Source organism: Mesocricetus auratus, unplaced genomic scaffold (assembly GCF_017639785.1).
Source record: "Mesocricetus auratus isolate SY011 unplaced genomic scaffold, BCM_Maur_2.0 Super-Scaffold_4256, whole genome shotgun sequence".
Lineage (NCBI taxonomy): Eukaryota > Metazoa > Chordata > Mammalia > Rodentia > Cricetidae > Mesocricetus > Mesocricetus auratus.
In genome coordinates this window covers 4366616-4391692 of record NW_024429182.1, presented here as the reverse complement: position 1 = coordinate 4391692, position 25077 = coordinate 4366616, and the positions used below count along the sequence as shown (strand labels likewise).

General features: G+C 53.3%; 1 protein-coding gene across 1 annotated transcript in view; it reads left to right on the top strand.

Moving 5' to 3' along the window:
- Window positions 1-25077, top strand: part of Vwa2 (von Willebrand factor A domain containing 2) — a 35256-nt gene that overhangs the window by 6896 nt on the left and 3283 nt on the right. The window contains exons 3-11 of the mRNA XM_040742328.1: window positions 721-795; window positions 2207-2340; window positions 9283-9392; window positions 12193-12384; window positions 16011-16144; window positions 16703-16835; window positions 19170-19225; window positions 21673-21780; window positions 22819-23391. Of these exons, the coding sequence (XP_040598262.1) occupies window positions 721-795; window positions 2207-2340; window positions 9283-9392; window positions 12193-12384; window positions 16011-16144; window positions 16703-16835; window positions 19170-19225; window positions 21673-21780; window positions 22819-23391 (1515 nt within the window). The remainder of the gene's footprint in view (window positions 1-720; window positions 796-2206; window positions 2341-9282; window positions 9393-12192; window positions 12385-16010; window positions 16145-16702; window positions 16836-19169; window positions 19226-21672; window positions 21781-22818; window positions 23392-25077) is intronic.

Below are 25077 nucleotides of genomic sequence, written 5' to 3'. Positions count from 1 at the left end.
TTACCACGGCAACAGATTGAGAACCTTGCAAGAATGTAACCTGGACCCACAGCAACGAACTGTACCCAGAGGGTGCACAGTTATGATCAAGGACAGAAATCCTCAGGGTGGTAGTCTCTCCATAGTCATCAGCGTTAAAACAACAGTAAAAACTACCTCCCACCACAAGCTACTCAAATACAATAATATGTCACAGAAGTGGAGAGATTTCTAGAACTTTTTTTCTTTTTGGTTTTTAACTTTTTTTTCTTTTTGGTTTTTCAAGACAGGATTTCTCTGTGGCTTTAGAAGCTGTCCTGGAACTCACTCTTGTAGATCAGGCTGGCCTCGAACTCGGAGATCCGCCTGCCTCTACCTCCTGAGTGCTGGGATTAAAGGCGCGTGCCACCACCGGCCACCCGACCAAAGTGGAGAGACTTTGGATGCTCTCCATGTATCCAAGCATCCATGGTACTCTGGGCTCGTGGGCTGGGAACCGAATGCTAAACCCGGGGCATCATATGGGTCCCAAGTGCCACACCCCAGCCCTGCCAGCCCCAGCCACACCCCTCTGGTGAATTTTGAGAGAGGAATGTTGGACTCTACTGCTATGTTTGCTGTTTGTTTAGGTCGTATGACGTAGAGATGCCAACACCCCCCCATCTCCCATCCTACCACTTCCTGACTGCTTCTGGTTTCTCTCTCTCTCTCTCTCTCTCTCTCTCTCTCTCTCTCTCCCAGTGGACCCATCCATCCCTCTTCAGGAAGTCCGTGTGAGCAGGGAGACCATTGGCAAGATCGCAGTGGCCAGCAAACGTAAGTTCGGCTTGGCCTGCTCCTCCAAACACAGGAAGCCATGCTCTACCTGAGCGTTTTCATAGTAGCCCTGACGCTTCCTGTAACGAATGGTGAGGCCGGGCACAGCCCCCCTTCAGCCCTTCTTATAGCTCAGTGACTTTCCTTGGTTAAATGGTGATAATTACAAGCAGCAGCAGCAGATCAGCCTCTGTTACTGAGTTTTAAGTTACATGTCTATTTGATTTATTCGTTTGTGCGTATGCATGCATACTTGTGTGCATGGGTGCACTGGTAGGGGCCTGCACGTGGAGGTCAGAGGTCACTTGGGGGAACTACCTGGTTCTCTTTCTGCCGTGTGGGTCCCGGGGATTGACCTTAGTGGGCAAGCCTGGTGGTTAGTGACTTTACCGCTGAGCTGTCCCAGCAGCCCCCTCTGTGACTGAATTTCTTCCGTCTGTCCAGGGGGTTTCCGACTGCTGTCTACCAAATCACCCATATTTCCTGCCGTATTTCTCCTCCTGCCTGCTAAAGCCAAAAGTAGTGCTTTCCCGAAGCCCTGCCTGGCTCCTCCTCCCTTCCATCCTCCTAGTTTGGGGAACTGGGGTTCCATTCCCTGGCCCCACTACTCCCTGGTGCTGGGTTACTTGAACTTACTGGACCACACTTCCCACCTCCTCCGTCTGTCCGGTGGGAATGGAAACCCAAACCTCAGGCTGAGGAGGTGACCCGGTGGGTACGGTACTCATTGGATCCTCAGTGCCCACGTAAGGCTGGGTGTGGAGGGAGGCTGTCACCCCAGCACTGGACAGTGATGATAGGTGAACAAACCCCTCCAGGCTCCCTCGTCAACCCCGTGAGCTCCAAATTCAGTGAGAGACACAGTGTCAAAAAAGTAAGGTAGAATGCAGTTGAAGAAAATACGTGCCATCAGCTCTGTATTGCACAGACATGCACAGGTGTGCACACCTGCATACAACTGTGTACACACACACACACACACACACACACACACACACACGAACAGACTCTTTAGGAGCAGAGTTGAGAGCTAGGTGACAGCTGAAAGCACTGACCATCCTACTGAGGTGTGGCAGAAAAACGTTCCTCCACCAAGTGTGGTGATGGTGGGGTCCAACGGTGCACGCCCTAAAAGTGTTAATCATGCACCTTAAGTGGCGAATTGTGAGGTGGCACAGGAGGTCTCAAGAAGACATTCAAAGAAATAAAATAGTACGGGTGCTGATGGGGTTAAACGGATGGGCGTGTCAGATACATCTTGCGCTGGACAGTTTTATGTCAGCCCAGAAGACTCTCTTCACAGGGATCCCATAGTATGGCTGAGGAATGTGTTTACAAGCAAACCCTCACGCCACAGGCTCTATGACATGGGAGCACCTGGTGTGACCCCCTCCCTCTGCTCTGTCTCCAGTGATGTGGTGCTCTGCGGAGGCCGACATCCTGTTTCTCTTAGATGGCTCTCACAGCATCGGGAAAGGGAGCTTCGAGAGATCCAAGCGCTTTGCCGCCGCTGTCTGTGATGCTCTGGACATCAGCCCTGAGAGGGTGAGTGCAAGCGCTGACCTTGGTTTCAAGCTACAGAGGCAGAAGAAAGAATCCATTGTCTGTGCAATGTAGGGGAGTAAGGGGCAAATTGAAACATGGTGGGATTGACACTGTGATCTTGGGGGTCAGCCAAGGCAGGTGAGGGACCCCTTCTTCTTCTCCTCCTCCTCCTTCTTCTTCTTCTCCTCCTCCTCCTTCTTCTTCTCCTCCTCCTTTCTTCTCCTCCTCCTTTCTTCTCCTTCTCTTTCTCCTCCTCCTCTTTCTTCTCCTTTCTTCTCCTTCTCTTTCTCCTCCTCTTCCTGCTCCTCCTCTTCCTGCTCCTCCTCTTCCTGCTCCTCCTCTTCCTGCTCCTCCTCTTCCTGCTCCTCCTCTTCCTGCTCCTCCTGCTCCTGCTCCTGCTCCTCCTCTTCCTGCTCCTCCTCTTCCTGCTCCTCCTCTTCCTGCTCCTCCTGCTCCTCCTCCTCCTCCTGCTCCTCCTCCTCCTGCTCCTCCTCTTCCTGCTCCTCCTCCTCCTGCTCCTCCTCCTCCTCCTCCTCCAGCTCTTCCTGCTTCTCCTCCTCCTCCTCCTGCTCCTCCTCTTCCTGCTCCTCCTCCTCCTGCTCCTCCTCCTCCTCCTCCTCCTGCTCCTCCTCCTCCTCCTCCTCCAGCTCTTCCTGCTTCTCCTCCTCCTCCTCCTGCTCCTCCTCTTCCTGCTCCTCCTCCTCCTCCTGCTCCTCCTCTTCCTGCTCCTCCTCCTGCTCCTCCTGCTCCTCCTGCTGCTCCTGCTGCTCCTCCTCCTCCTCTTCCTCCTACTCTTGCTGCCCCTCCTCCTTCTGCTCTTCTTGCTGCTCCTCCTCCTCCTGCTCCTCCTGCTGCTCCTCCCTCTCGCCCTCCTCCCTTTCCTCTTTTTTTCCTCCTCTTTTTTCCTCCTCCTCTTCATCTTCCTCCTCTCTTTCCTTCTCCTCCTTCTCCCCTCCCCCTCCTCACCCCTCCCCTTCCTCAGTTCTGCTTGCTTTGGCTTTTTATCATCTTCCCAGCACACATGGAAGTTCTTCTGCACTGTCTTTCCAGTTGGTCCACTACAGTGGGGATAGAGGCTTTGAAAGTGCCCCTCTTTCCTCGTGGGTCAGGCAGAGCTCACAGGAAGGCGCTGAATGACTTAAATCACACGACAAACCTCCTCCCAGTCACGGCACTGGAGAAGAGGGCCTCATCCAGGTTTGGGACTGGAGAGGAATGAACATGGCTCCAGCTTCCACCGACAGAGACGGAGTTTAAAGCATCTTAATTAAGTTTGTGGATGCTCTATGGGTAGTATGTTGTTGAAGTGGGTTAAGGCGATGGAAGTCCTCCCTCTCAACAATTAAGATCTCATCCATGGCTCCTCGGCAAAGGGAATGCTCACTGAGCAGACTAGAGTCTCAGTGTGAAGCCCAGCTCTGTCCTCCCTGGTCAGTTGAAAAGATGTATTCCTGTCCAATCACGTCCAGAGAGCACCTTCATGTCATGTTCTTCCTGGCTTCAAGTGTCCCTAATAACAGAGTGGGGTAACTGTGGCTCTTGTTCCTAAAAGAGACAATTTTGAATGACCCAACAACAGCATGATGTTGTGGTCCTCAGAAAGAGGACCACAAATGGCCCTCAGCAGTGTGCCGAGTCCCCCCCACTTCCCTGACTCAGCATCAGATCCCCCACTCTGTAGCTGTTTTCACTCGGTGACAAGCTCCATGGGCAAGCCTTTAAGAAATGACTGTTCAATGCTCCAGAAGCATAGGAGTGTCAAACGCACTTCCACGGGGGGCATGCCAACTGTTCCAGCACAGTGACAGGCTTGGGCCCTCCCATCTAACAGTCCACTCCTGAGGACTCCCCCACCCCCATACAGTCACTGATTACAGTGTCACTTGTCACCATAGACATCTCAGGCCATCTGAAGTGCGTTGGTAGAGGACAGGTAAGAACTAAGGTTCCCCGTCCATCCTTAATTGTGAATGAGGTAGGGTTCAAGTCCAGAAAGATAGACTGGTGCTATATATAAACACTTTCTGACTTTTCAACCATGTAAACCCACCCAAAAAAGGAAATTAAAGGAAGGGTGAATTAGTTTGGAAAGCCACAATTATCTGAATTAGAGACTAGTCACAGAGGGAGAAAGGAAATGGCTTTCCAAGGCAGCATTCCTGGCTTAATCCTGTAAAAACTGGAGGATTTGGGAACAAGCAAGGCTTGTAAGGAGTGTGGGGCCAGGTTGTCTGGAGAAGGGGTGTCATTTGCAAGTGTGAGCGCATTGCCCCGGAGTATAGGCCTGGTCTCTGACACTAGAGATGCCGTTCATTCGGTCCATACAGGAGCAACCCAGAGGTTCTGAACGTCGTATCAGCACAGTATCAGCCTAAAAGGGGCTGGGGCAGAGACCTGTTGGATTTCCGCCTTCCTCCAGCAGAAACCCTGCTTTAAAAATGACCCCCACCATGAGTTACTCCTGGAGGAAGTGGCATAAAGATCAAACATAGTTGATCTTGACATTAGCCTAATGTGTCCTAGAGACCCCGAGGGTGACAAGTTGGGAGGGGAGAAATATGACATGTTGAGTCTACATACATTTGCTGCATGTAGGTGTGTGCACACGCATGGGGTCGGAGGACCACTATCAGGAACCAGTTTTCTCTTTCCACCTTGTGGTTCCTGGGGCTCAAACCGAGGCCATCAGGTCCCACATGAGCAGCTCGCCGGACCTGATTCATGCATTCTTTTTTTCTTTTTCTTCTTGGTTTCTCAAGACGGTTTCTCTGTGTAGCCCTGGCTGTCTTTGGAACTCACTCTGTAAAGCCAACTGTCTGAGAACTCAGAGATCTGTCTGCCTCCGCCTCCCGAATACTGGGATCAAAGGTGTGCGCCACCACTGCCCGGCCTGATATGTGCGTTCTTTATACCACGTTCTGCAGAAGGGGGGCGGGGGGAGAAACAGGCTCAGAGACATGAAATGATGCCTGAGGGTCACAGAACAATCTCAGACAGGGTTAAGTGGGGAGCTTGACTATGAGCCCAGGATTTGGCCAACTCATCCATCCGTCTCTCCCAGTGGGCAGCCTCTGGGCTAGGTTGCTGTAATGACACAAATGCCACCCCCCCCCCGCCCCGCCATCCACAGCCAGTTGACAGCCAGCCAGTGGTGTGGCAGTCTGTGATAGTGGAGGGGATGGGGGTGTGGAACGGGGTGGAACACACGGAGAAAAACAGGCCAGCGGCACTTGGGCTGATTCTGTCAGGAGGGGAATCTCTACAGCCCAGGGGGACGTAAGTATCGCTCTGTATTTGTGGCTGTTTTTGTGTCCATTGTGACCAGAAGGGGGGAAAAGGTTTATTTGCACATGGAGTCAGGGAGCTTTTAGCCCATCGTGGTGGGGAATGCCTGCGTCTCTGTCTGTGAGAGCATGAGGCCATGTGGCTACTCTGCTGGTACAGCCCAGGGAGGAGAGAGAGCGAACTGAAACCAGGGCTGGGTGGACTGTGGAGAGGCCGGCCTGTGCAACCCACTCCCACCAGCCAGCACCCCCTTCTCAAGGCTCCGCACCCTTCCAAAATAGCACCACAAGCTGAGGACTGAGGGACCGAAACGGGGACCTGAAACACAGACTCCAAGTGCTAACCGTGGTGTAGAAATGTATGGAATTCTAGGGCAGGGCCTGTAGCCTAGCCAGGGCAGTGAGGAACGTGGGAGCTTCTGTGTAAGAGGCTCACGTGAGACAGTGCAGGGTGCTCCATCTTAGGACAATAGATCACAGATGCTTAGGGAGACCTGTGAAAGACTCAGCAAGACTGAGAAGCTGAGGTGGGGGGGCGCACTGGGGGAGGGAGCCCAGACCACACAGGACAGGTAGAAAGCCTTGCTCCATCCCGGCTTGAGTTCTGTGCCCCACACCCACGCCCATGTAAAAAGCCATGCAGGGCGCTGCATACTGTCACCCTGGAACTGAGGAGATAGAAATGGGCTAGCTACTCTAGCCTGATTGGTCCCCAGGTCCCAGTAAAAGCCCCTGTTTCAAAACCCATAGAAACAAGGACACCCAAGGTTGGCCTCTGGCCTCCTCATTCTCTTACACATGCAAATACATAAGTGCATGCGTGCGTGCACACACACATACACTCAAACACACACGCACATGCACAAGCACATGTGCCTGAGGAACAGGGAAAATAGTGTCTGTCTGGGTGAGCCAGTGCCTTGACTGACAGACGGACCACAGGCATTCTGTACAAAGGCTTGCTGGGCGGTGTTTATGTGGCTTCAGGTTTTCTGTTCGTTGTGTTTGGTTTGCCACTTATTTTGATTCCTTTAGTTTTAGGACTCATTTCCAAGTAGCTTTAAGTTGGCACTACGGACGGCCTGTTGTTTAGGTAGAGTTGGAGTGTTTGAAGTCTTAACACTTACAGACACTCAATTCCGGCTTTAATGACTGCACGCAGAGAGAGGGAGAGACCTGGGTGGCTTGCTTCTGTGTACAGTAAGCTGCAGATAAAAGGCCTGATTGTGCTCCCACAGCACCAATTAAGTGAAATGCCTTAACTACTGACTAGGGCTGTTTCCTGTGTGATTTGCTGTGAAGCCGTGTCCTTCCTGCTTAATCCAAGCGAGCGGGCCCAGCTGCTGGTCTCCAGAGAATTCCTCCCACCCCTTGAACCAAATAACTCCTTTACGTGGTTCAATAAAGAGGACAGTGAAAGGAAGAAAAGGAGAAAATGCACCCAACTTTTCCCCATTCACCAGACACCCCACCCGCTCTGGTCACCGGCTCCCCTGCCTGTTTGACTGTTCTGAGGAGCCTGGCAGACCCACTTTGGGCAGGTACAGGCAATGCCAAGATGTTCCATTTTCTCCAAAAGTCAGTGCAGTCTGCTCGTGACTCTCCTCCGTCTCTTGTCTTTTTATGCCACATTATCTTGGCATTCTCATCTGTATGTGCCTATGCAGGTAGTACAGATAAGTAGCCCATCCTGAGGATTTGCCAGGACTAATTAGCCAGCCCTATGGATGGACTGTTGCTATTACAAATACGCTGTGATCTTGTAAACGCCTCATTTTACGTTGCTGGAGAATATCGCTAAGACAATCTCCAGCAGCCATACGCATTTTTAGCCGTTAATACATACTGGCACGCTGCTCCCCATGGATCTGATACCAGTTTACACCCCTACCCACAATGGCGGGGACCGGTTCCCTTTGTAGACATCGCATCTGGTTTTTGTTGTTGTTTTGTTTTTTACTAAGCTGATGGGAAAATGGTATTGTTTTCCTAAGGCCGAATGTCCTGCCGTTAAAGAACCATTTGTTTTTCCCTTCTTTGACCCTTGTTCCTGCCTTTGGCCGGCTCTCCGCTGGATTGTTGTCCTTTCACACGAGGAGACCAACCCTGGCCTCCATGAGCCGTAAATCCCTTTCTGTAGCACCTTTACCCTTGACTGTGTGAAAGTGTGCTCCACCCCAACTCGTGTTCCAAGCACTCACATTTATCAGACTTTTACAATGTTTGAAAGAGTCAAGGCTGGATTTTAGTTCCTAGCAAACAAGGGATGCCTCCCAAGAGTTCTTCTAGAATGTTCCTGGGTGAGACACTCAGCCTTGAGGCTTGAAGGCATTTGCATTTCTCCTTGTGTTCATGGTGGGTGACTTTCTAGCTGTCACAGAGTCATGTGCTGAGCAGACGGTCTTCTCCACTGGCTGGAGACGTTCTCTTGACTTCTTACGTTCTGGGGGGAAACTGCAGCAGGCTCCCTCCCCCTGCTGAACTTCTCAATCTGCTCCCCTGCTCCGACTTGACCCGTAGCGCCCATCACCCCGCATGGCCACCCAAGACTTGATGTCTTTCTGCTTTTAGCTACCAAACAGCTTCCAGTCTGTGGGACGCCAGCTAGGTGAACCAAGGGCATTAATGCATTGTCTTCCAAGTGCCCGGCCTGCTAAGGGATTGCACTGGGGACTCAAGCTGTGTTTTTCACCCCTTTGAAATCCCTGCCAGAACTGGCCTTCATTCAGAAACTACTCACGGAGAACGTGGCACGCACCTCTAGGGTTTGGTGAGCTCAGGATTAGGAGCTGGTTGCGCCCTGAAGAGAGAATGCAGAGTGTTACAGTGCTCGCTCCAGACGCTCAGTGCCCCAGCTCCAGCCTTTGGGGGGGGGCATGAGTGGGGTTTTCTCCTCCAACCTCCTCAGCAAGGAAGCAGAACCTGTTTACTCACTCTCCAGGTCTGTAGCTCCCTCTCTGCAGAGGCTCCACTAGCTCATGTCTCCGTTTTAGAAGCTTATTGTCACCCTCTGACTCTGGTCTGGAGACCTGGCAGGAACAGGTCATCAGGGGGTTGGTGGCTGTGGTTAGGTTAGTCAGTGGCCTCCCTAGAAGCTTTGGTTGGATTTGAAGGCATTTTGCCACCAGTCTGCATCCACTCCCGGGGAGGCAGGGGTATGCCAGTGCCTCAGAGAAGTTCAGAGGCCGGAAATTGATGGCCCAGGCTTCCTTTCCTCGCTAGCCCAAGGAGGCTTACACAGTGCCATCTGTGTATTGTAGTGTTGTCTTCAGTCGTGTGGGCATTAACTGGGCCCCTGTGGATCAAATGAAATAACGCATGAGTCTACATCCAGCAGCTCCTGAGCCAGGACGCATCTGACAGAGGCAAGCAGAGACTAAAGTGGCTTGCAGCTCAGCCTGGCAGCTGCCAGATGGGGAGCTGCCTTTAGGGGCGGGTTCACGAGATGATTGACTGTCACGGCAGCACACGGACATGTCTGACCATGCCCTCCAGGATTTTCCAGCTGATCTGTAGAGCCCATGTTTCAAGGGAGGCTGTCCAGAGTTCCCACACAGAATTTGTTGAGTGGCCAGGAGACAGACGTCAGGCTTTCTTCTTGGGATGTTCATGATTTGTCTGACATCTTTGGGGCCTCTGGCCCTCTCTCCTCCTGCAGGTCAGAGTGGGAGCCTTGCAATTTGGTTCCACTCTTCATCTGGAATTCCCTTTGGACTCCTTTTCAACGCGACAGGAAGTGAAGGCAAACATCAAGGGGATAGTTTTCAAGTAAGCATAATGGGATAGCGCTAGCTGCTTGTTCCCTCCCTCCCTCCCTCTCTTCCTTCTCCTCTTCCTCCTCTCTTTCTCTCTCTCTCTCCCTCTCTCTCTCTCCTTCTTTCCTTCCTTCCTCTCTCCTCCCACCCCTTTTGAAACAGGGTCTCACTGTGTAGTCTAGCCTGACCCAGAACTCTCCCTGAAATCACAGAGATCCACCTGCCTCTTCCTCCCTGAGCGCTGGGACTAACGGTGTGGCCCCCACACCTGGTGAGGCAGCTGCACTTAGAACTGCTGCCGTGAAGGGTTCAGGCCAACTCACCCCCACACTTCTCCAAGCCTTACGTTTTACATCCTGGAGACTAAGTTCCCTTCCGTTATTCAGGCGCTTTAAGATTTTGGAGAGCTGTTCACATGCTCATCTGCATACACAGTGCATGGATGTAAGCATGTGCTCATCTGCATACACAGTGCATGGATGTAAGCATGTGCTCATCTGCATACACAGTGCATGGATGCCCTTGAAGTGAGGTTTCTCATGTGATATCTTTTGAAGTCTGTCCTATGGTAGCTCACTTCCCTCAGAATTGTATTCATGAGAGTGGGCAGAACTGGTTTATAATGTAGATTGTCTAGCCCTGGGGAACATACCTGTCAGTCTGAGCTCATGGGGACTGGGGTTCTGAGAATCTACATCTTGAAGTGACTGATTTTTATGTCTGTTGGGACTTGAGACTGATCTTCAAGTTCAGCTGCTTACACTGGCCTGTGGGTGATCACTGACTCTGGTGTCACTCACACAGCTTCTTACAGTGGCCTGTGGGTGACCCCTAACCCTGGTGTCACACAGCTTCTTACAGTGGCCTGTGGGTGACCACTAACCCTGGTGTCACTCACAGTTTCTTACAGTGGCCTGTGGGTGACCACTAACCCTGGTGTCACTTACACAGCTTCTTACAGTGGTCTGTGGATGACCACTAACCCTGGTGTCTCTCACACAGCTTCTTACAGTGGCCTGTGGATGACCACTCACCCTGGTGTCACTCACTATAGTCCTAGATGGAGCAGGACCACGCCACGCTTTCCCTACTCTAGCATGGAAGGACAGCTGAACTCAGGCTGGATCACTTTTTTGAGTTCGCCTGACTTAAGCCTTCACAGTAAAGCTATTCGAGACCCTATAACTCAAGAGCCCCCATGCTTATTCACTTGGCTACACTGATAGCAAATGCTTAGATGCTAGCCCCGCCTCTCCATGGAGAAAACCTAACCTCTCCTCCGCTCAGGACAGCAGTCTGCTGCAGGCCTTCGGCTCCCCATTTAGCTTGGTGCCATGGCGATGTCAGGGGAATCTTAGCGTCTTAGCCTCCAGCCACCATGTGTGGAGCCAGCTGTGTAGCTGAGAACAGATTGATGGGTCTATGGCATGGTGAGAGTTTCTTCTCATGCCCCGGAGGCCAGAGTCATTGGGAGACTCTCCTGGGCTTGGCGGGAAGGCGGCGGCGAAGGCAACCTGAGCAAGGCCAGTGGGATATGGAGAGAGGAGGGCAGCGAGCACGGCGCCTGTGTGCTGAGCTGTGAAGACGGTGGACACCATGACCATGGCGGAGGTGTGGGGGGCTGGACCTCTGAATAATTAGTGTCTTGCTAACCACGGGCTAATGGCAAGGAAGAGGCAGGTCCAGACCAAATCAGAAACATGGGTTTGGGAGTCTCAGACTCCCCAGGCCTTAGACTTTGTAATGGAAATCTGGATTAAATCCATGACTTGCCCTGCATGTGGTAGAGGGACAAGGAGCACAGTGTCACCCTGCAGGTGTCCAGGGCCCCCGGTGTGACACATGGAGACAAGGGTCACGGAGGACCAGTGCTGTTTCTTCTGGTCCCTAAGCCTCGACGAGCCTGTAGGAGGAGCAGTGGTGATGGACCAGGAGGCAAGAGATGCCCCCAGAGTGAGAGCAGGGCCTGACTGTGAAATGCAGAATCCAAGGCTACAGCCAGGAGCCCCCGGCGCTCAGGGCCCAGGCAGGGGAGGATGTGAAGACGCAGGGCACTCATGGCTACCGGGCACCTTGGCATTGGGAGAGTTGTATGAGCACTTAGGCAGACCGCACAGAAAAGCGTTGAGACGTTTCCAGGAAAAGCCTGCAGGACATGCGGTCTCTGTACAATGCACAGAAATGAACAGGAATGCCTCTTTTCCAGTAAAACCAGGAAATGGGCAGCAGGGTCTGCCCATAGAGAGGAAAGAACATGGGCTTCAATGAGCTCAAGTGGGTTTAAACCCCAGTTCTGGCCCTCTCCTAGGTAGTGAGAAACAGGTGGATTGACTGTGAAGACTGTCAAACCACAGAGATAAGACCTTGGGGCTGGGTGGTGGTAGTGAACACCTTTAATCCCAGCACTCAGGAGGCAGAAGCAGGAGGATCTCTTAGCCTGAGGCCAGCCTGGTGTATGGAGCGAGTTCCCGGACAGTCAGGACTGTTATTCAGGGAAACCCTGTCTTGGAAAAAAAAAAAAAAAACAACCACAATACCAAAACAAAAAAAGAACTTGGGGCCTGGAAGCAGAGGACTCTCTCTCTCTCTCTCTCTCTCTCTCTCTCTCTCTCTCTCTCTCTCTCTCTCTCTCTCTCTCTCTTTGTCTCTGTCTCTGTCTCTGTCTCTGTCTCTGTCTCTCTCCCTCTTTCTATGTGTGTGCGAGTGCGCCTTTGAGCCTTTGTTAGGAGTCACTGCTCTTCCCTACCGATAGGGCTCTGGGCTCTCTTCCCAAACTTCCCCCACCCACATCTTCCTGTGTCTCCTGTCTTCAGGGGTGGACGCACAGAGACAGGCCTTGCTCTGAAACACCTGCGCAGAGGGTTCCCCGGAGGCAGAAATGGTACCGTGCCCCAGATCCTTATCATCATCACGGATGGCAAGTCCCAGGGGCCCGTGGCTCTGCCGGCTAAGCAGCTGAGAGAAAGCGGCATCGTTGTGTTTGCCGTTGGGGTCCGCTTTCCCAGGTGAGTGCCTCCTTCAGTCTGCGTCACCCTTCACGCGGTGGGGTCAGCATGCAGAGGCCTTCCAGAGCCTTCGCCGCAGCAGCAAGATTGGGGCTCTGGGAGAACCTACTGGTCTTTGTGCCCCTCTGCCTTGTTTTGCTGGTTCTGGCTGCACTGCACAGAACGTCCCCCGCCTTTGAAAGCACCGGGTTTCCGAGCTTCCCTCTGCTTTCAGATGAACGTGGGTTGTAAGCATCCAAAGCCAACTCAGACTCATTTTGACAAAATCAGAAATTAGTGGAGTCACCACCTCATTTCCCCCTGTGGGTCAGCAGCCCCGCTGGTGGGTGAGAGCCATGGAGCTCAGTGCTGCTCAGCTCTACTCTGTCCACCACACGTCTCCTCAGCCTCCCCACTGTCCTCTCAGCCTGGGAAGGTTAGGGTTAGGAGCTGGGGCCATAGACAGCATGCCAACCCCACAACTTCTCATCTCAGTGTTGGTGGGAGGGGGAGGGCACCATCTCCAGCTTCTGCTAACCTAGTTCTGACCAGTCTGAGGCACATGCGCACCTGGGGGAGTCTATGAGTGGCCCACCACCCCTCCAGCCACCCTCATCCAGGTGTTGGGCAAACTTGCCTTCCTGGAAGAAGATGGCCGCATTCTCTCCCTGTGCTCCCAACCTTAAAAATGGACATGTACACAGGCCTTGGGACTCTAATTGTGGGTTTTAGGTGAAATGACTTGGGGACAGGCACCATGCTTACACTTAGGAAACTTTTTTGTCTCTCAGAATAGGTTTCCTCCTCATGCTGACACTATGATGGGTTCTTAGAGAACATGTAGATGCCATCTCATGGGAAAGCACTAGACAATAAAGGAACGAGTGGGTGTGTAAGAAGTGTGACTTCAGGCGAGACAGTGGAATTGGGCAGAGGGTAAGGACTGATGGGGACACGGATGGTAGCTTTGAGAGAAGGCTGCCAAGGCTGCTTTCAGGATTTCCTTTTTTTTTTTTTTCAAACAAACAGGGCAGTCAGGTGGTAGCTAAGACCCGAGGCAGTATCTGTGGACAGGAGCTCAAGCATGCTGCTCAGTCCCAAGGAAAAACGTACACAGAGCAGCAAGGGAGGCCGCGGGGACTCTGCTGTGGGTGCTGGGCAATGGCTCACTTAGTACAGTGTGTGCAAGGGTGAGAACCTGGGTTTGGATTCTCAGCACCCAGGTTTAGTAAACGAAAAGAAAAGGGTGCTGCTACAAGGACCTGCAGCCCCAGAGCTGTAGGGGCAGTGACAGAAGAATCTGCAGGAGTCGCTGGCCATCAGCTTAGCACCAGCCCAGGAAGCCCCGGCTTCCCTGAGAACGGCTGTCTGTGAGAGCACAATGGGGACTGATAGAACCAGACACCTAACACCTTCCTCTGGCCTCAGGACATACATCTGCCTGTACACACACTACACACAGACACACACACGCCACACCTCCCCACCCTCCCCATCACACTTAAATATATCACACACACCACAATACACCCCGCACTACACACATACATTCAGCCCACACATACAGATACCACACATGTGCACATCACACATAGCCCACCACATACAATGCACCCACAATACACTTACCACACACACACACACACACATACACACGCCACACCTCCCCATCCTTCCCATCATACTTATATATATCACACACACCACAATACACCCCCACTACACACATACATTCAGCCCACATATACACACACCACACATACACAAATCCCACATAGCCCACCACATACAATACACTCCACAATACACTTACCATACACACATGCACACACATGCACACACCCACACCACACCACACATGTTTTTAAAACTCTGTTGTGGATATTGCTGAAGACTTTGGAGTTTATTGTGAGTAGATTGGGAAGCTCTTGGGGATTTGGGGACAGATAGAAATGGCATTTTCAGATGGTCACACTGGCTGGGGCACTAGGGAGGAGGCTTTGGAGTAGCTCAGACCAGAGACAGTTCTGTTCAAAGGACCAAGCTTCTGGGTCATTCTGGGAAACGCTGGGGCACTCTGGGAAACGCTGGGGCACTCTGGGAAACGCTGGGGCACTCTGGGAAACGCTGGGGCACTCTGGGAAACGCTGGGGCACTCTGGGAAACGCTGGGGCACTCTGGGAAACTCTGGGGGGCACTTTGGGAAATGCTGGGGCATGCTGGGAAACTCTGGGGCATGGGGGCATGGCTGGACTCAGGTGTGTTGTGACAGCAGATCAGCACAATGGCTGCTGAGTCAAATTGCACTGGGAGTGGAGAAAGGAGGATCTGGCCTGAACCCTAGAGTGAATGAATGGTGGTGCCATTTCTAGCCGCAGAGATGAAGACGAGGATGCTATCTGAAAGCATGCCGTTCCATATCTGGCCCCTTTCCCGCTCACCGAGCCTCTTTGCTGATGCTTCTCCACTCTGGCTAGCACCGGAATTCCTTGGGCAGCTTTGGAGAAAGCCTGCCGTTGGGCCAGAACAGTAGAACTGGCAACAGGAAGGCCACATCTGAGAAGCTCCCTTCTGTGCGCCAAGGGGTAACTGGGTGCTGCGTGGAAAGTTTGGCCTCCGTGGGTTCAACAAGAAGGGAGAGTTTGGCACCAGTAAAGTTGGGGTGGGGTGCGCGGTGACTTTCTGGTTCTGTTTGGCTGAGTTTCAATAGTGGGATTTTTCACACCACAGACTGCCTTATCTTCACCGGGTTTCAAGGTATTTTCTTCTTTGTGTCAGGGCGGGGCACACAGGCATGCCATGGTCCATTTGCGGAGGTCAGTTCTCCCCTTCCACCGTGTGGATCCCAGGGATCAAACTCAGGCTATCGGGCTTGGCACGAGTGCCCTTACCCGCTGAGCCTCTCTCGCTGGCTCTTAAACACACAAAAACTAAGTTAGCATTTATTTGTCTTATTACGGAAAGATTCTCAGTGCTCTCCCTTCTTCCTGACCTAGGGTCATCCCAAATACCGTTTTGTCCTGGGCACTGGTGGCGACCCCCTCCGGGCACTGAGGGATTCCAACTGTGTCCTGTCCCCTCCGCAGCCCCACGTGGCTGACCCTGGGGGCTTGTGTGTCTGTGGTGTCTCCAGTGTTCTGTTGTCGCTGGCTGTCCTTATTTGCCCTTCTCTTTCTTGCCCCAGACAGCTTTCTCTCGTTTGCTTTTCAGGTTGGTTATAAGTCATTAATATTTAACTTTAAAAAAAACAAGAGAGGAATGTACTACAAAAGAGGATGTTAGAAACGTGAGCATGTGTACGTTTGTGTGTGCGGCATCCATGGGAAGATTTCCCATAGTTAGAGTTTTTCTTGTCAGCTATGACTCTCAGCAGAGTCAGTTGGACCCGTCAGCGCTATGTCTTGCGTGCATGAGCTTATTGGTCTGAGGATGAGGAGTTTTAGCACAGGGTAGCCCATAGCTGGGCTTCCTTGAGAACTTACTGAGTTTGCGTCTCCATCTCCCCCGAGCAGGTGTGTGTTCCTAGGAAGTGACTTCTGGGTCAGTGGGATGGTGCTGTGGTCCAGGAGTTAGGTAGGCAGAAGGAGAGAGGGCGCGGCATCAGCTGCTGGATTAACGGCGCTCCCCCTCCGCCCCCCGGCCCCCAGGTGGGACGAGCTGCTCACACTGGCCAGTGAGCCTAAGCAGCAGCACGTGCTGTCAGCTGAACAAGTGGAGGATGCCACCAACGGCCTGCTCAGCGCCCTGAGCAGCTCGGCACTCTGCACCCCTGCTGACCCAGGTAGGACCCACCAGCCTGCAAGGGAACAATGGCCTTGAGCCTAATGAACTCTAGGGTGTGAGCTGAACAGGGCTCCCCAGGCAAGGGCTTCCCAGGGAGGGCTGCTAAGAGACAGGCAGGCCCTGTCCTGGGCACTCTGTTCTGTCTCCCTGTGACTGGCCTTCTGGGTTTCCCAGCTGGAGTTCTGAGCTTGCGTCTATGCGGTAAGAGGGACCTGGGTTTATGGTCAGACTTGGTCGGGCCCTCTCCCCTGTTGGGGAGAAAAACCAAGTCTTGGCTGCATGGAGGAAACTGAGGGAGGTTTTGGGCTTATCCCTCCCGTCAGGGTCCAGAACTATAATGACACTCATTAGAGAAATATTTGTGTACGTGCTCCCTGTGGAGCCCTGGCCAGAGGAAATCCCGAAACTGCCTCACTTGGGTGTTCTGCCCCAAGAGAGGCCACAGGCTCCACTGTCAGGGGTAGAGTAGAACTCCATAGCAGCCGCTCTGGAGAGCAGAGGCAGAGGCACGCAGCGTCCCTTGTCTTACTGGGAGGGGAACTGTTTTCTGACACAGATTGCAGGGTGGAAGCTCACCCCTGCGAGCGCAAGACGCTGGAGACCGTCAGGGAACTCGCTGGCGATGCCCTGTGCTGGAGGGGATCGAGGCAGGCGGACGGTGTGCTGGCCGCACGCTGTCCCTTCTACAGGTTTGTCTGCATGCTCTGGGGCAGAAGTACCACAGGAGGCCAAGGATGGCGCTCTGAGGAACAGGGAGAGCTCAGCTACCTGCTGTAGGCCTCTCAGTCTCCTGAACACTTAGCTGGGCCCGCCTTGGTGGCCGGGGCTGGGGAGAGCGGGGCCAGGGTTACATTGGAACTGGAAGCCAGGGAGAGCCTGGACGGGGAGGTAGTATTTGTATCTAGACCTGGGGAAGGTAGGGACAATGCACATGCAAGTTTCTGTGCACATAACAAAGCCTGAGAGACGGGGTCATACATGCCTGCATGTATGTCCAGGCAAACACACATGCATGTGCACACACACACACACATGAACCTGCACGCACACATGCATGCACATGGTGAGTGCATGTGCTTTCTAAGCCTTCAAAGCTAAGACTTCTGTGAGGCCAACAAGAGCAGGCTGGGTAGGGGGAGCTGGCAGCTTTCCTGAGTCTGTGCTTCCAGCAACTTCCCAAGGTCTCCCTTGGCATGCTCTATCAGTCCCCACCCCCAGAAGTCCTATCAGTCCTATCACAGAGGCCATCTATGAGCCTGTCTCCGGGCAGGCAGCCTTTGCAGAAAAGGAGTCCTGTTCAGAGCGTGGCCAAGGCCCTGAGCCTCCTTAGCTAAGGCCATGTCAGAGGCTGCGGCCTGCCAAGGGGAGACATGCTGCCCAGCGGTGAGGGACACTCTCGGGATTTGCGGGGTGGAGAGCAGTCATGGCTTTGGAGTAAGATGGCCAGTGTTCCAATCCCAAGCCCATGCTGCTTGGTATGGACGCTATGTGGCTGTCCCAAGAACAGTGATTTCTGTGTTACAACAGGATCCTAGTTCTCAAGAGGACTCAGGAAAGAACCAAGTATGGTGGTTTTCAAATCCTCTTTGAGCTTGGGGTCTCTTGAGGACATGGGTCTAGATGGATGGAAACAGCAGGGTGAAGGAACAGGGCTGGGGTGCCGGGGGTGGCCCGGTATTATGGTTATTCAAGCCCTTTCCCTCATCATCAGAGCCCCACAAAACTCAGTTGAGAACTACAATGTTCTGATGTAGAAGAGGGGACTGAAGACTAGAAGGCCTATGCCTGGTCACACAGCCAAAGCCAGACCCTATTCCCAGAATTCCTCCTCCCTGCACCTGAGCCTGCTGTAATGATGGTGATGATACATCTGTTCCCAGGGGAAATTTACACACACACACACACACACACACACACACACACACACACACACACGCACGCGTGCACACACACACACACCCTCTAACCTGTTTGTTTTTAAAGACAGGGTTTCTCTGTGTAGCCCTGGCTGTCCTGGAACTTGCTATGTAGACCACCAGGCTGGCCACAGTCTCAGAGGTCAGACTGCCTCTGCTCTTGTCTCCCAAGTGCTGGGACTAAAGGCTAACATTTCTGACTTTTAATGGGACACCTAGTTAACACCTTTTTTGAGGATGGAGGAAAAGGCTCTGGGTGATCTGGAACATTCCCCACTTTACTGAACAAGGAAGGAAGTGAGCGTTTAGTGCTATGATCTCTGAGACCTTTGGTCATTCCTGTTGTAATTTAAGAAAAGCAGTACTCGAGAAAAAGACACCATGAGACAGGGTTCAAGCAGGGTTTTTTTTTTAAATTAGGGTTAGGGTTCATAAACTGGGGAAAGGGGATGGAGGAGGCCAGCCTCTGGGGACAGGAGCTGGAAAAGGGGAGAGAGGAAAAGAGGGGCAGAAAGAGAGAGAGAGAGAGACAGACAGAGAGACAGACAGACAGACAGACAGAGACAGACAGACAGACAGAGACAGACAGACAGACAGACAGAGACAGACAGACAGACAGACAGACAGACAGAGACAGAGAGACAGACAGACAGACAGACAGACAGAGACAGACAGACAGAGACAGACAGACAGAGACAGACAGACAGACAGAGACAGACAGAGAGACAGACAGACAGAGAGACAGACAGACAGAGAGACAGACAGACAGACAGAGACAGAGAGACAGACAGACAGACAGACAGAGACAGAGAGACAGACAGACAGACAGACAGAGAGACAGACAGACAGACAGACAGACAGACAGACAGACAGACAGACAGACAGACAGAGAGAAAGAGATGAACCCAGAGAGAGACAGACGGACAGAGGGAGAGAGAGGAGGATGGGAGGCGGGCAGGGTCCTCTTAAAAGGGAACACAGTTAACATACACAGGTGGTGCTCTTAGTGGCTGCAGCTGAGGGTGTATCCTGTCAGAACCCCGAGGACAGGCCAGTACAGAGGCCTGAACACTAACAATCCCACCACTGTATTTCCTTGGATTGTAGCTGGAAGAGAGTGTTGCAAACACACCCTGCCACCTGCTACAGGACCACCTGCCCAGGTATGATTTCCCTCTTGGACCCACCGGCTCTCTGTGAGGCCAGTTTAAGAAGGGGCACGGCCATCCTGAGCCTGAGGTGGGCTTGGGATGAGTTCCAGGGCAAGAGGGATGGGCATTTAGTGGCCCAAGGAGTGGTGTGCTGCTGTACGTAACTCTTCCTCTGCCTGGTGGCCTATTTTCACTGAGCACGGACTGACGGATGGCTTTGGAGCTACCCCCTGCGCCACTTTGCATCAGTGATGAACACCCTGAGTTACAAGGCAAATGGTCTCACATTTGTTTAGCGTTACCTAGCATTAAACCTGGGGCAAGACAGCTGAGTGGTTTCCACCTCCGTCCAGTGGAGTTACATCTGCCTGACGTTTGCAGCCTCGCTTTCCCAGTCTTCACCACAGAAGGGCCTCACTCCTGGACCCTGCTAAGAATCCGCTAGGTATCGCTTGTTGTGGAAGGGCTTGATCACTGCAGCAGGAGGGAGCATCAACGGCATTAAGCCTCATTCACCGTGGTCCCCAGAGTGCTCCCCTCACGGAGGTCCAGCACCTCCCACGTCCTACAAGCAAGCATCCACCCTGAGTGTTGTCTTTTTTGGGCTTGCCTCCCTGGTAAGGGGCAGACAGTAGATTTCAGGCATGGAGGGGGAGGTTCCCTGCCTGGGTCAAGGAAGCCCCTTGGCACATTCTTTCAAAGTGTCAAAGCCCCAACATCACTGGTCTGATATGAAGGAGAAACTGACACTGAGGTCATGGCTGTGGAGAAGTTGTGGAATCCCAGTGACCTGAGCTTGAGGCTCAGCTTGGGCCTGCCCCGCCCTGCCCCGCCCCGCCCTGCCCCGCCCTGCCCTGCCCCGCCCCGCCACCTGACTTTCAGTGAGAGACTTCTGCTCATGGAGCTACAGCTTCCTGTCTGCAAATAGTTTTTGTTTTTAAACATGTTTTTCTTCCTTTTTTTAAGATGTATTATGAATGCAACACCCTGCCTTCATGTATGTCTGCATGCCAGGAGAGGGCACCAGAACTCATTACAGATGGTTGTGAGCCACCATGTGGTTGCTGGGAATCAAACTCAGGACCTCTGGAAGAGCAGTTGGTGCTCTTAACCTCTGTACCATCTCTTCAGCCCCTGAGTTTCCATGTCTTAAGATGGCCATGTGGTTGAGATCAGGCCTGGCTTGGGCTGTGGTTAGCACAGGCCTTGTCTCCATGGCAACAATGTTTAGCTGGAAGTCTGTGGCTGTAGTTTCCGAGGCCCCTGAGAGTTCCCCATGATGCTTAAACTGTTAGTACAGCGGGCCAAGGAAAGGCCCAGAATGTGTGTCAGCCAGGTCTGTCACTGGAAATCTGTCCTTAACCACAGTGATGTAACCGGTAGACAGAGATACTACGATGCTTTTTTGACAAGAACTTTCCAGCCTCAATGGTGACACACTCAGCTGTTCCCTAAGCTTGCGCTAATGCCTGATGATCCCTCTTGTTCCTGAGACTTTGGGAGGAAGGCGGGGGGGGGGGTTAGAACCGTATTTTAAGAACTGATAAAGAGCAAGGAACTCGAGGAACTAGTGGCCGCAGAGTACCATTGGCTAGATTCTTCAGAACGGCCCAGCTTCCACATACACTGTGCTTCCCCGTGATTCACACCAGCCTTGTTATGCACTGTGTTCACACCGGCCCTGACGCACACTGTGTTCACACCGGCCCTGACGCACACTGTGTTCACACCAGCCCTCAGGAGGAGGCATTACTCTCAATCTGCACTTTGCACTCAAAAGCAAATGTCTTATCTCTCCAGCGCAGTTTGCTTCACACGGGGCCATCCCATGGGTTAGGGTGCTTTGTTTCCACTGGTAGCATTGTGGGAGATAAGTATGAGGACCGCAAACCTCACTTGCAAAGCTCGCGGGGGGGGGGGTGAATTAAGGTGCCCGCAGAAGTTAGAGGTGGCTACATCCGTCCCGGGCGGCCTGACTACCATGTGTGTTGAAAGCATGTCGCTCTACTCTGTCAAGAGGCAGCAGCCTTAGGCGACAACCACACACTGTTCTTTGACAAAGAGAGGGGCTGTCAGCCCACGGTCATGCGGTTTCCACCTTGATGCGAGGAGACCTCCGTCCTTCGCAGACTCAAGTGAAACACAAGGTAGTCGTTATGCCCCCTCCCCGCCCCCTAGTCCTTTCAGCGGGCAGACAACGATGCCATTGCACTAATATCACTGTGGGAGCACAGCTGCGGGAGCACGGCTTGCATACACTCACCCTGGAGTGGTCTGCAATGCTCTCGGCCCGTACCTGGGTCTTCCAGCTGTGTCCAGTCCCTCTCCTAGGTATTTGAGTCTTTCTTGTCTGCTCTCTTACTAGACAGTGAGGGCAGAAAGCAGGGACCCCCCTTCAGGAAACAGTCTACACCCTCTGCGCCTGTGTTCTTGATTTTTAACGTGCATTTCTCTGATAGGCCCCTGTGACTCCCAGCCCTGCCAAAATGGAGGCACATGCATTCCAGAGGGTGTGGACAGATACCGCTGCCTCTGCCCGCTGGCGTTCGGAGGGGAAGTCAACTGTGGTGCGTACGCCTTGGGATCCCCGAGAGGGGGAGGGAGGTAGGATCCGGGTCCACTCTTCTTGTCCCCTGCTGGGTTGGAAGGAGCCCTTACATTTCCATGCTGCCTTCCTGCCCCTCACAGCCTGGTCCCTCACAGCCTCAGACACTGCATGATTGGCCCAGACGGTGGCACTCCAGCGGCGCTGTCAGACAGCTGCTGCCTAACATCTGGCCGTGTCTGTGGCTTGGCTCACATCTTCTGCAAAAGAGGAGCAAGGAGCCCTAGCTTCTTTTGGTTTTGAAGCCGTGCAGTGAAGACTCTATAACCCTCGGCTCACGGCGGGGAGTTAGGGGGGGTTAAATAAGGTCATGAAGAGTTACTGGGTGCAGTGTTCAGCTCACAGCAGGAGCCCGCCACATAGCTTTTACAAGTGTGCCCGCTCTTGCCTCAGTCGGAGACCTCAAACCTACTCAGAGTCCATCCAGGATGACATGGAAAAAAAACAGCAAAATAGCAACGCTTCTAGAAGAAATGTAGGGAGTGTATTTCCATGATCTTAAAAACTGACAAAAGGGGGCTGGAGAGATGGCTCAAAGGTTAAAAGCACTGACTGCCCTTCCTGGTATCCTGAGTTCAATTCCCAGCAACTACATGGTGGCTGACAGCCATCTGTAATGAGATCTGGTGCCCTTTTCTGGCCTGCAGGCAGAACACTGTATAAATAAGTAAATAAATCTTTAAAAAAAAACTGACAAAAGCTATCTCAGGACACAAGGGGCGCTAACCACAATGGGGGAGTAAGAAAACAGGTGCGTTTTGCTTTATAAAAAAGCAGGACTGCGTCCCGCGGGAGAGAGGCAGGACAGAGCAGTGCATCTCTATCTCCTCTGTCTCTCTCTGACCACTGGAGACTTACTCCAGGGGTGCCAGCTTCTCTGCTCCAGCGTCTTCCTGGGGGGCTCCTTGTGCTGGAAGCGGTATGGAGGCACCTCAGGTAGGACTGTCCTGTACACTGCAATGGCCCTAGGTGACAGTAAGCATCACTGTGATTCTCCCAGCCCCAAAGCTGAGCCTGGAATGCAGGATCGACGTCCTCTTCCTGCTGGACAGTTCGGCAGGCACCACCCTGGAGGGCTTCCGGCGAGCCAAGACCTTTGTGAAGCGCTTCGTGCAGGCCGTGCTGAGTGAGGACTCTCGGGCCCGCGTTGGGGTGGCCAGCTACGGCAGGGACCTGAAGGTGGCCGTGCCTGTCGGGGAGTACCAGGACGTGCCAGACCTGGTCAGGAGCCTCGACAGCGTTCCCTTCGGTGGTGGCCCGACCCTGACCGGCGGTGCCTTGCTGCAGGTGGCAGAGCATGGCTTTGGGAGTGGCAGCAGGACAGGCCAGGACAGGCCCCACAGAGCCGTGGTTCTGCTTACTGAAGCACACTCCCAGGATGAGGTGGCCGGGCCAGCAGCTCACGCGAGGGCTCGGGAGCTGCTGCTCCTGGGCGTGGGCAGCGAGGCCGTGCAGGTGGAACTGGGGGCCATCACAGGCAGCCCGGAGCATGTGATGGTCTACACGGACCCTCAGGATCTTCTCGGCCAAATCCCGGAGCTGCAGAGGAGGTTGTGCAGCCAGCCACGGCCAGGTAAAATTGTGCAGCCTGACCTAGGGCTGGCTTGCCAGCAGACGGGTCCGTCTTTCTTCTTGGTGTCGCTAATCATTCTTTTCTGTAATGCCCTATGCTGGGGACTGGAATCATAGTCACATGGCCCACAGGGAGGGAGGGTAGCACTCCGGTGGGTCCTTCTTGTGAGGACTAGATAAGGCAAGGCGCACGCACGCCCTGCCGATGGTAGGCATCGCTACTCATCATGCTCGGTCATCGTTACTCATCCCCGGCAGTTCCGAGTCTACCAAACCTGCTTGAGAACGCTGGCCTCTCCAGTGGTAGCTCATTAAAGAGAAATGCATTCTTGGGACATGTGCATGCACACCAGCTTGTTGCTTGCACACTCCAACACAACCACAGCGAACATTTTCTAAGATGATCCCTAGCCTGTCTGGCTGGCATGTGCTATAGCGCTTTTCTGTCCCGTTTCATTGCCCACAGGGCTGATTTTTTGTGAGTAGCGGGCAGAGGGAGAATGGCAGCCCTGGGAGTAGGCATGGGCATGCAGGGGCTGGGCTGGTGCCAGAGACATCAGAGCCAGAACACACCCTTAAGAGGGCACTTCAGTGCTCCCTTCCTGGGGGGCTGAATGGGGGAAACAGCAAATGGAACTCTGTAGTGGGATATCCACTCCACACCCCCAACTCCCCCCCTGCACCTGTAGCTCTGACTATGCCCATTTGGGTGTGGCCACAGGTGTGTATGTGACGGAGGTCTGGGGTCCCGACCCCAGGACGCTCTCTTCCTTCTGGTCAGGTCGCAGAGAGCAGCCTGGGTGTGGATCCTTGGAGCGGGTCATCTGTTTATTGGGTTAAGTGCCCCCCCCACCAAACACAATTATATTAACCTGCACTGACCCTGGTCCCATGCCTCTTGATCCATGCATCCATAGCCCTGAGCATGCTAGGCTGTGTTACTGTCCCCAGAGGCGAGAGTGCCCAGTTCTGTGACAGTATAGTCACGGGTGTGCGGAAGAGGCGTGCCCATTGCAGAGGGTCCCTGCATTGGTTCCCTGGCATTAGAGCCGGCCATTGTCACAGCTAGCAGGCCAAGACTGATAACTACTGCTCAGTACAGCTCACCTTTGTTCACGCTTCTCAGCCTTTACCTGGAACCTCCTTGTCCCCAGATGCCAGCAGTGGCCCCTCAGGACAGTTAGTGAGTGGCCCTGTCTCCTTCGGCTTCTGTGGTCGTGGCAGTATCTGTATTTTCCTGGTACCCAGTGTGGTTTTTAAAAGCCAACAAACCAGACCCCTCTCCTCCATCTTTAAACCTCCCCAGTGGCTCTCTCTGCATCTGAAAGAAGCCTGAGCTCCTCCCACTGGCTTCTGAGAACTTCCCATCCGGCTCCACGGTTCCCACACACTGAGAGATGGAGGAAGATACCGCCCCACTTAGAGGCACGCCCCCTATCAGCTTCCCACTTTCCCTTTGGAGCTAACAGAAGCATCCTCAAGCCACGTGTCCCGCTGTCTGCTCTGGCCTGCTTCCTGCTTTCTCTACTGCATGGCTGGCTCTATTGCACATTCATGTTCATTTCCCGTATACACGTCATAGGTGGCTAGTCCGTGGGGGCGGGTCTCAGCCTGATCAGTACACGTAACGATGTTAGTGTCCTGTGTACGCTGGGCAGCACGTGATCGGAGGTGAGTGACCCGAGCC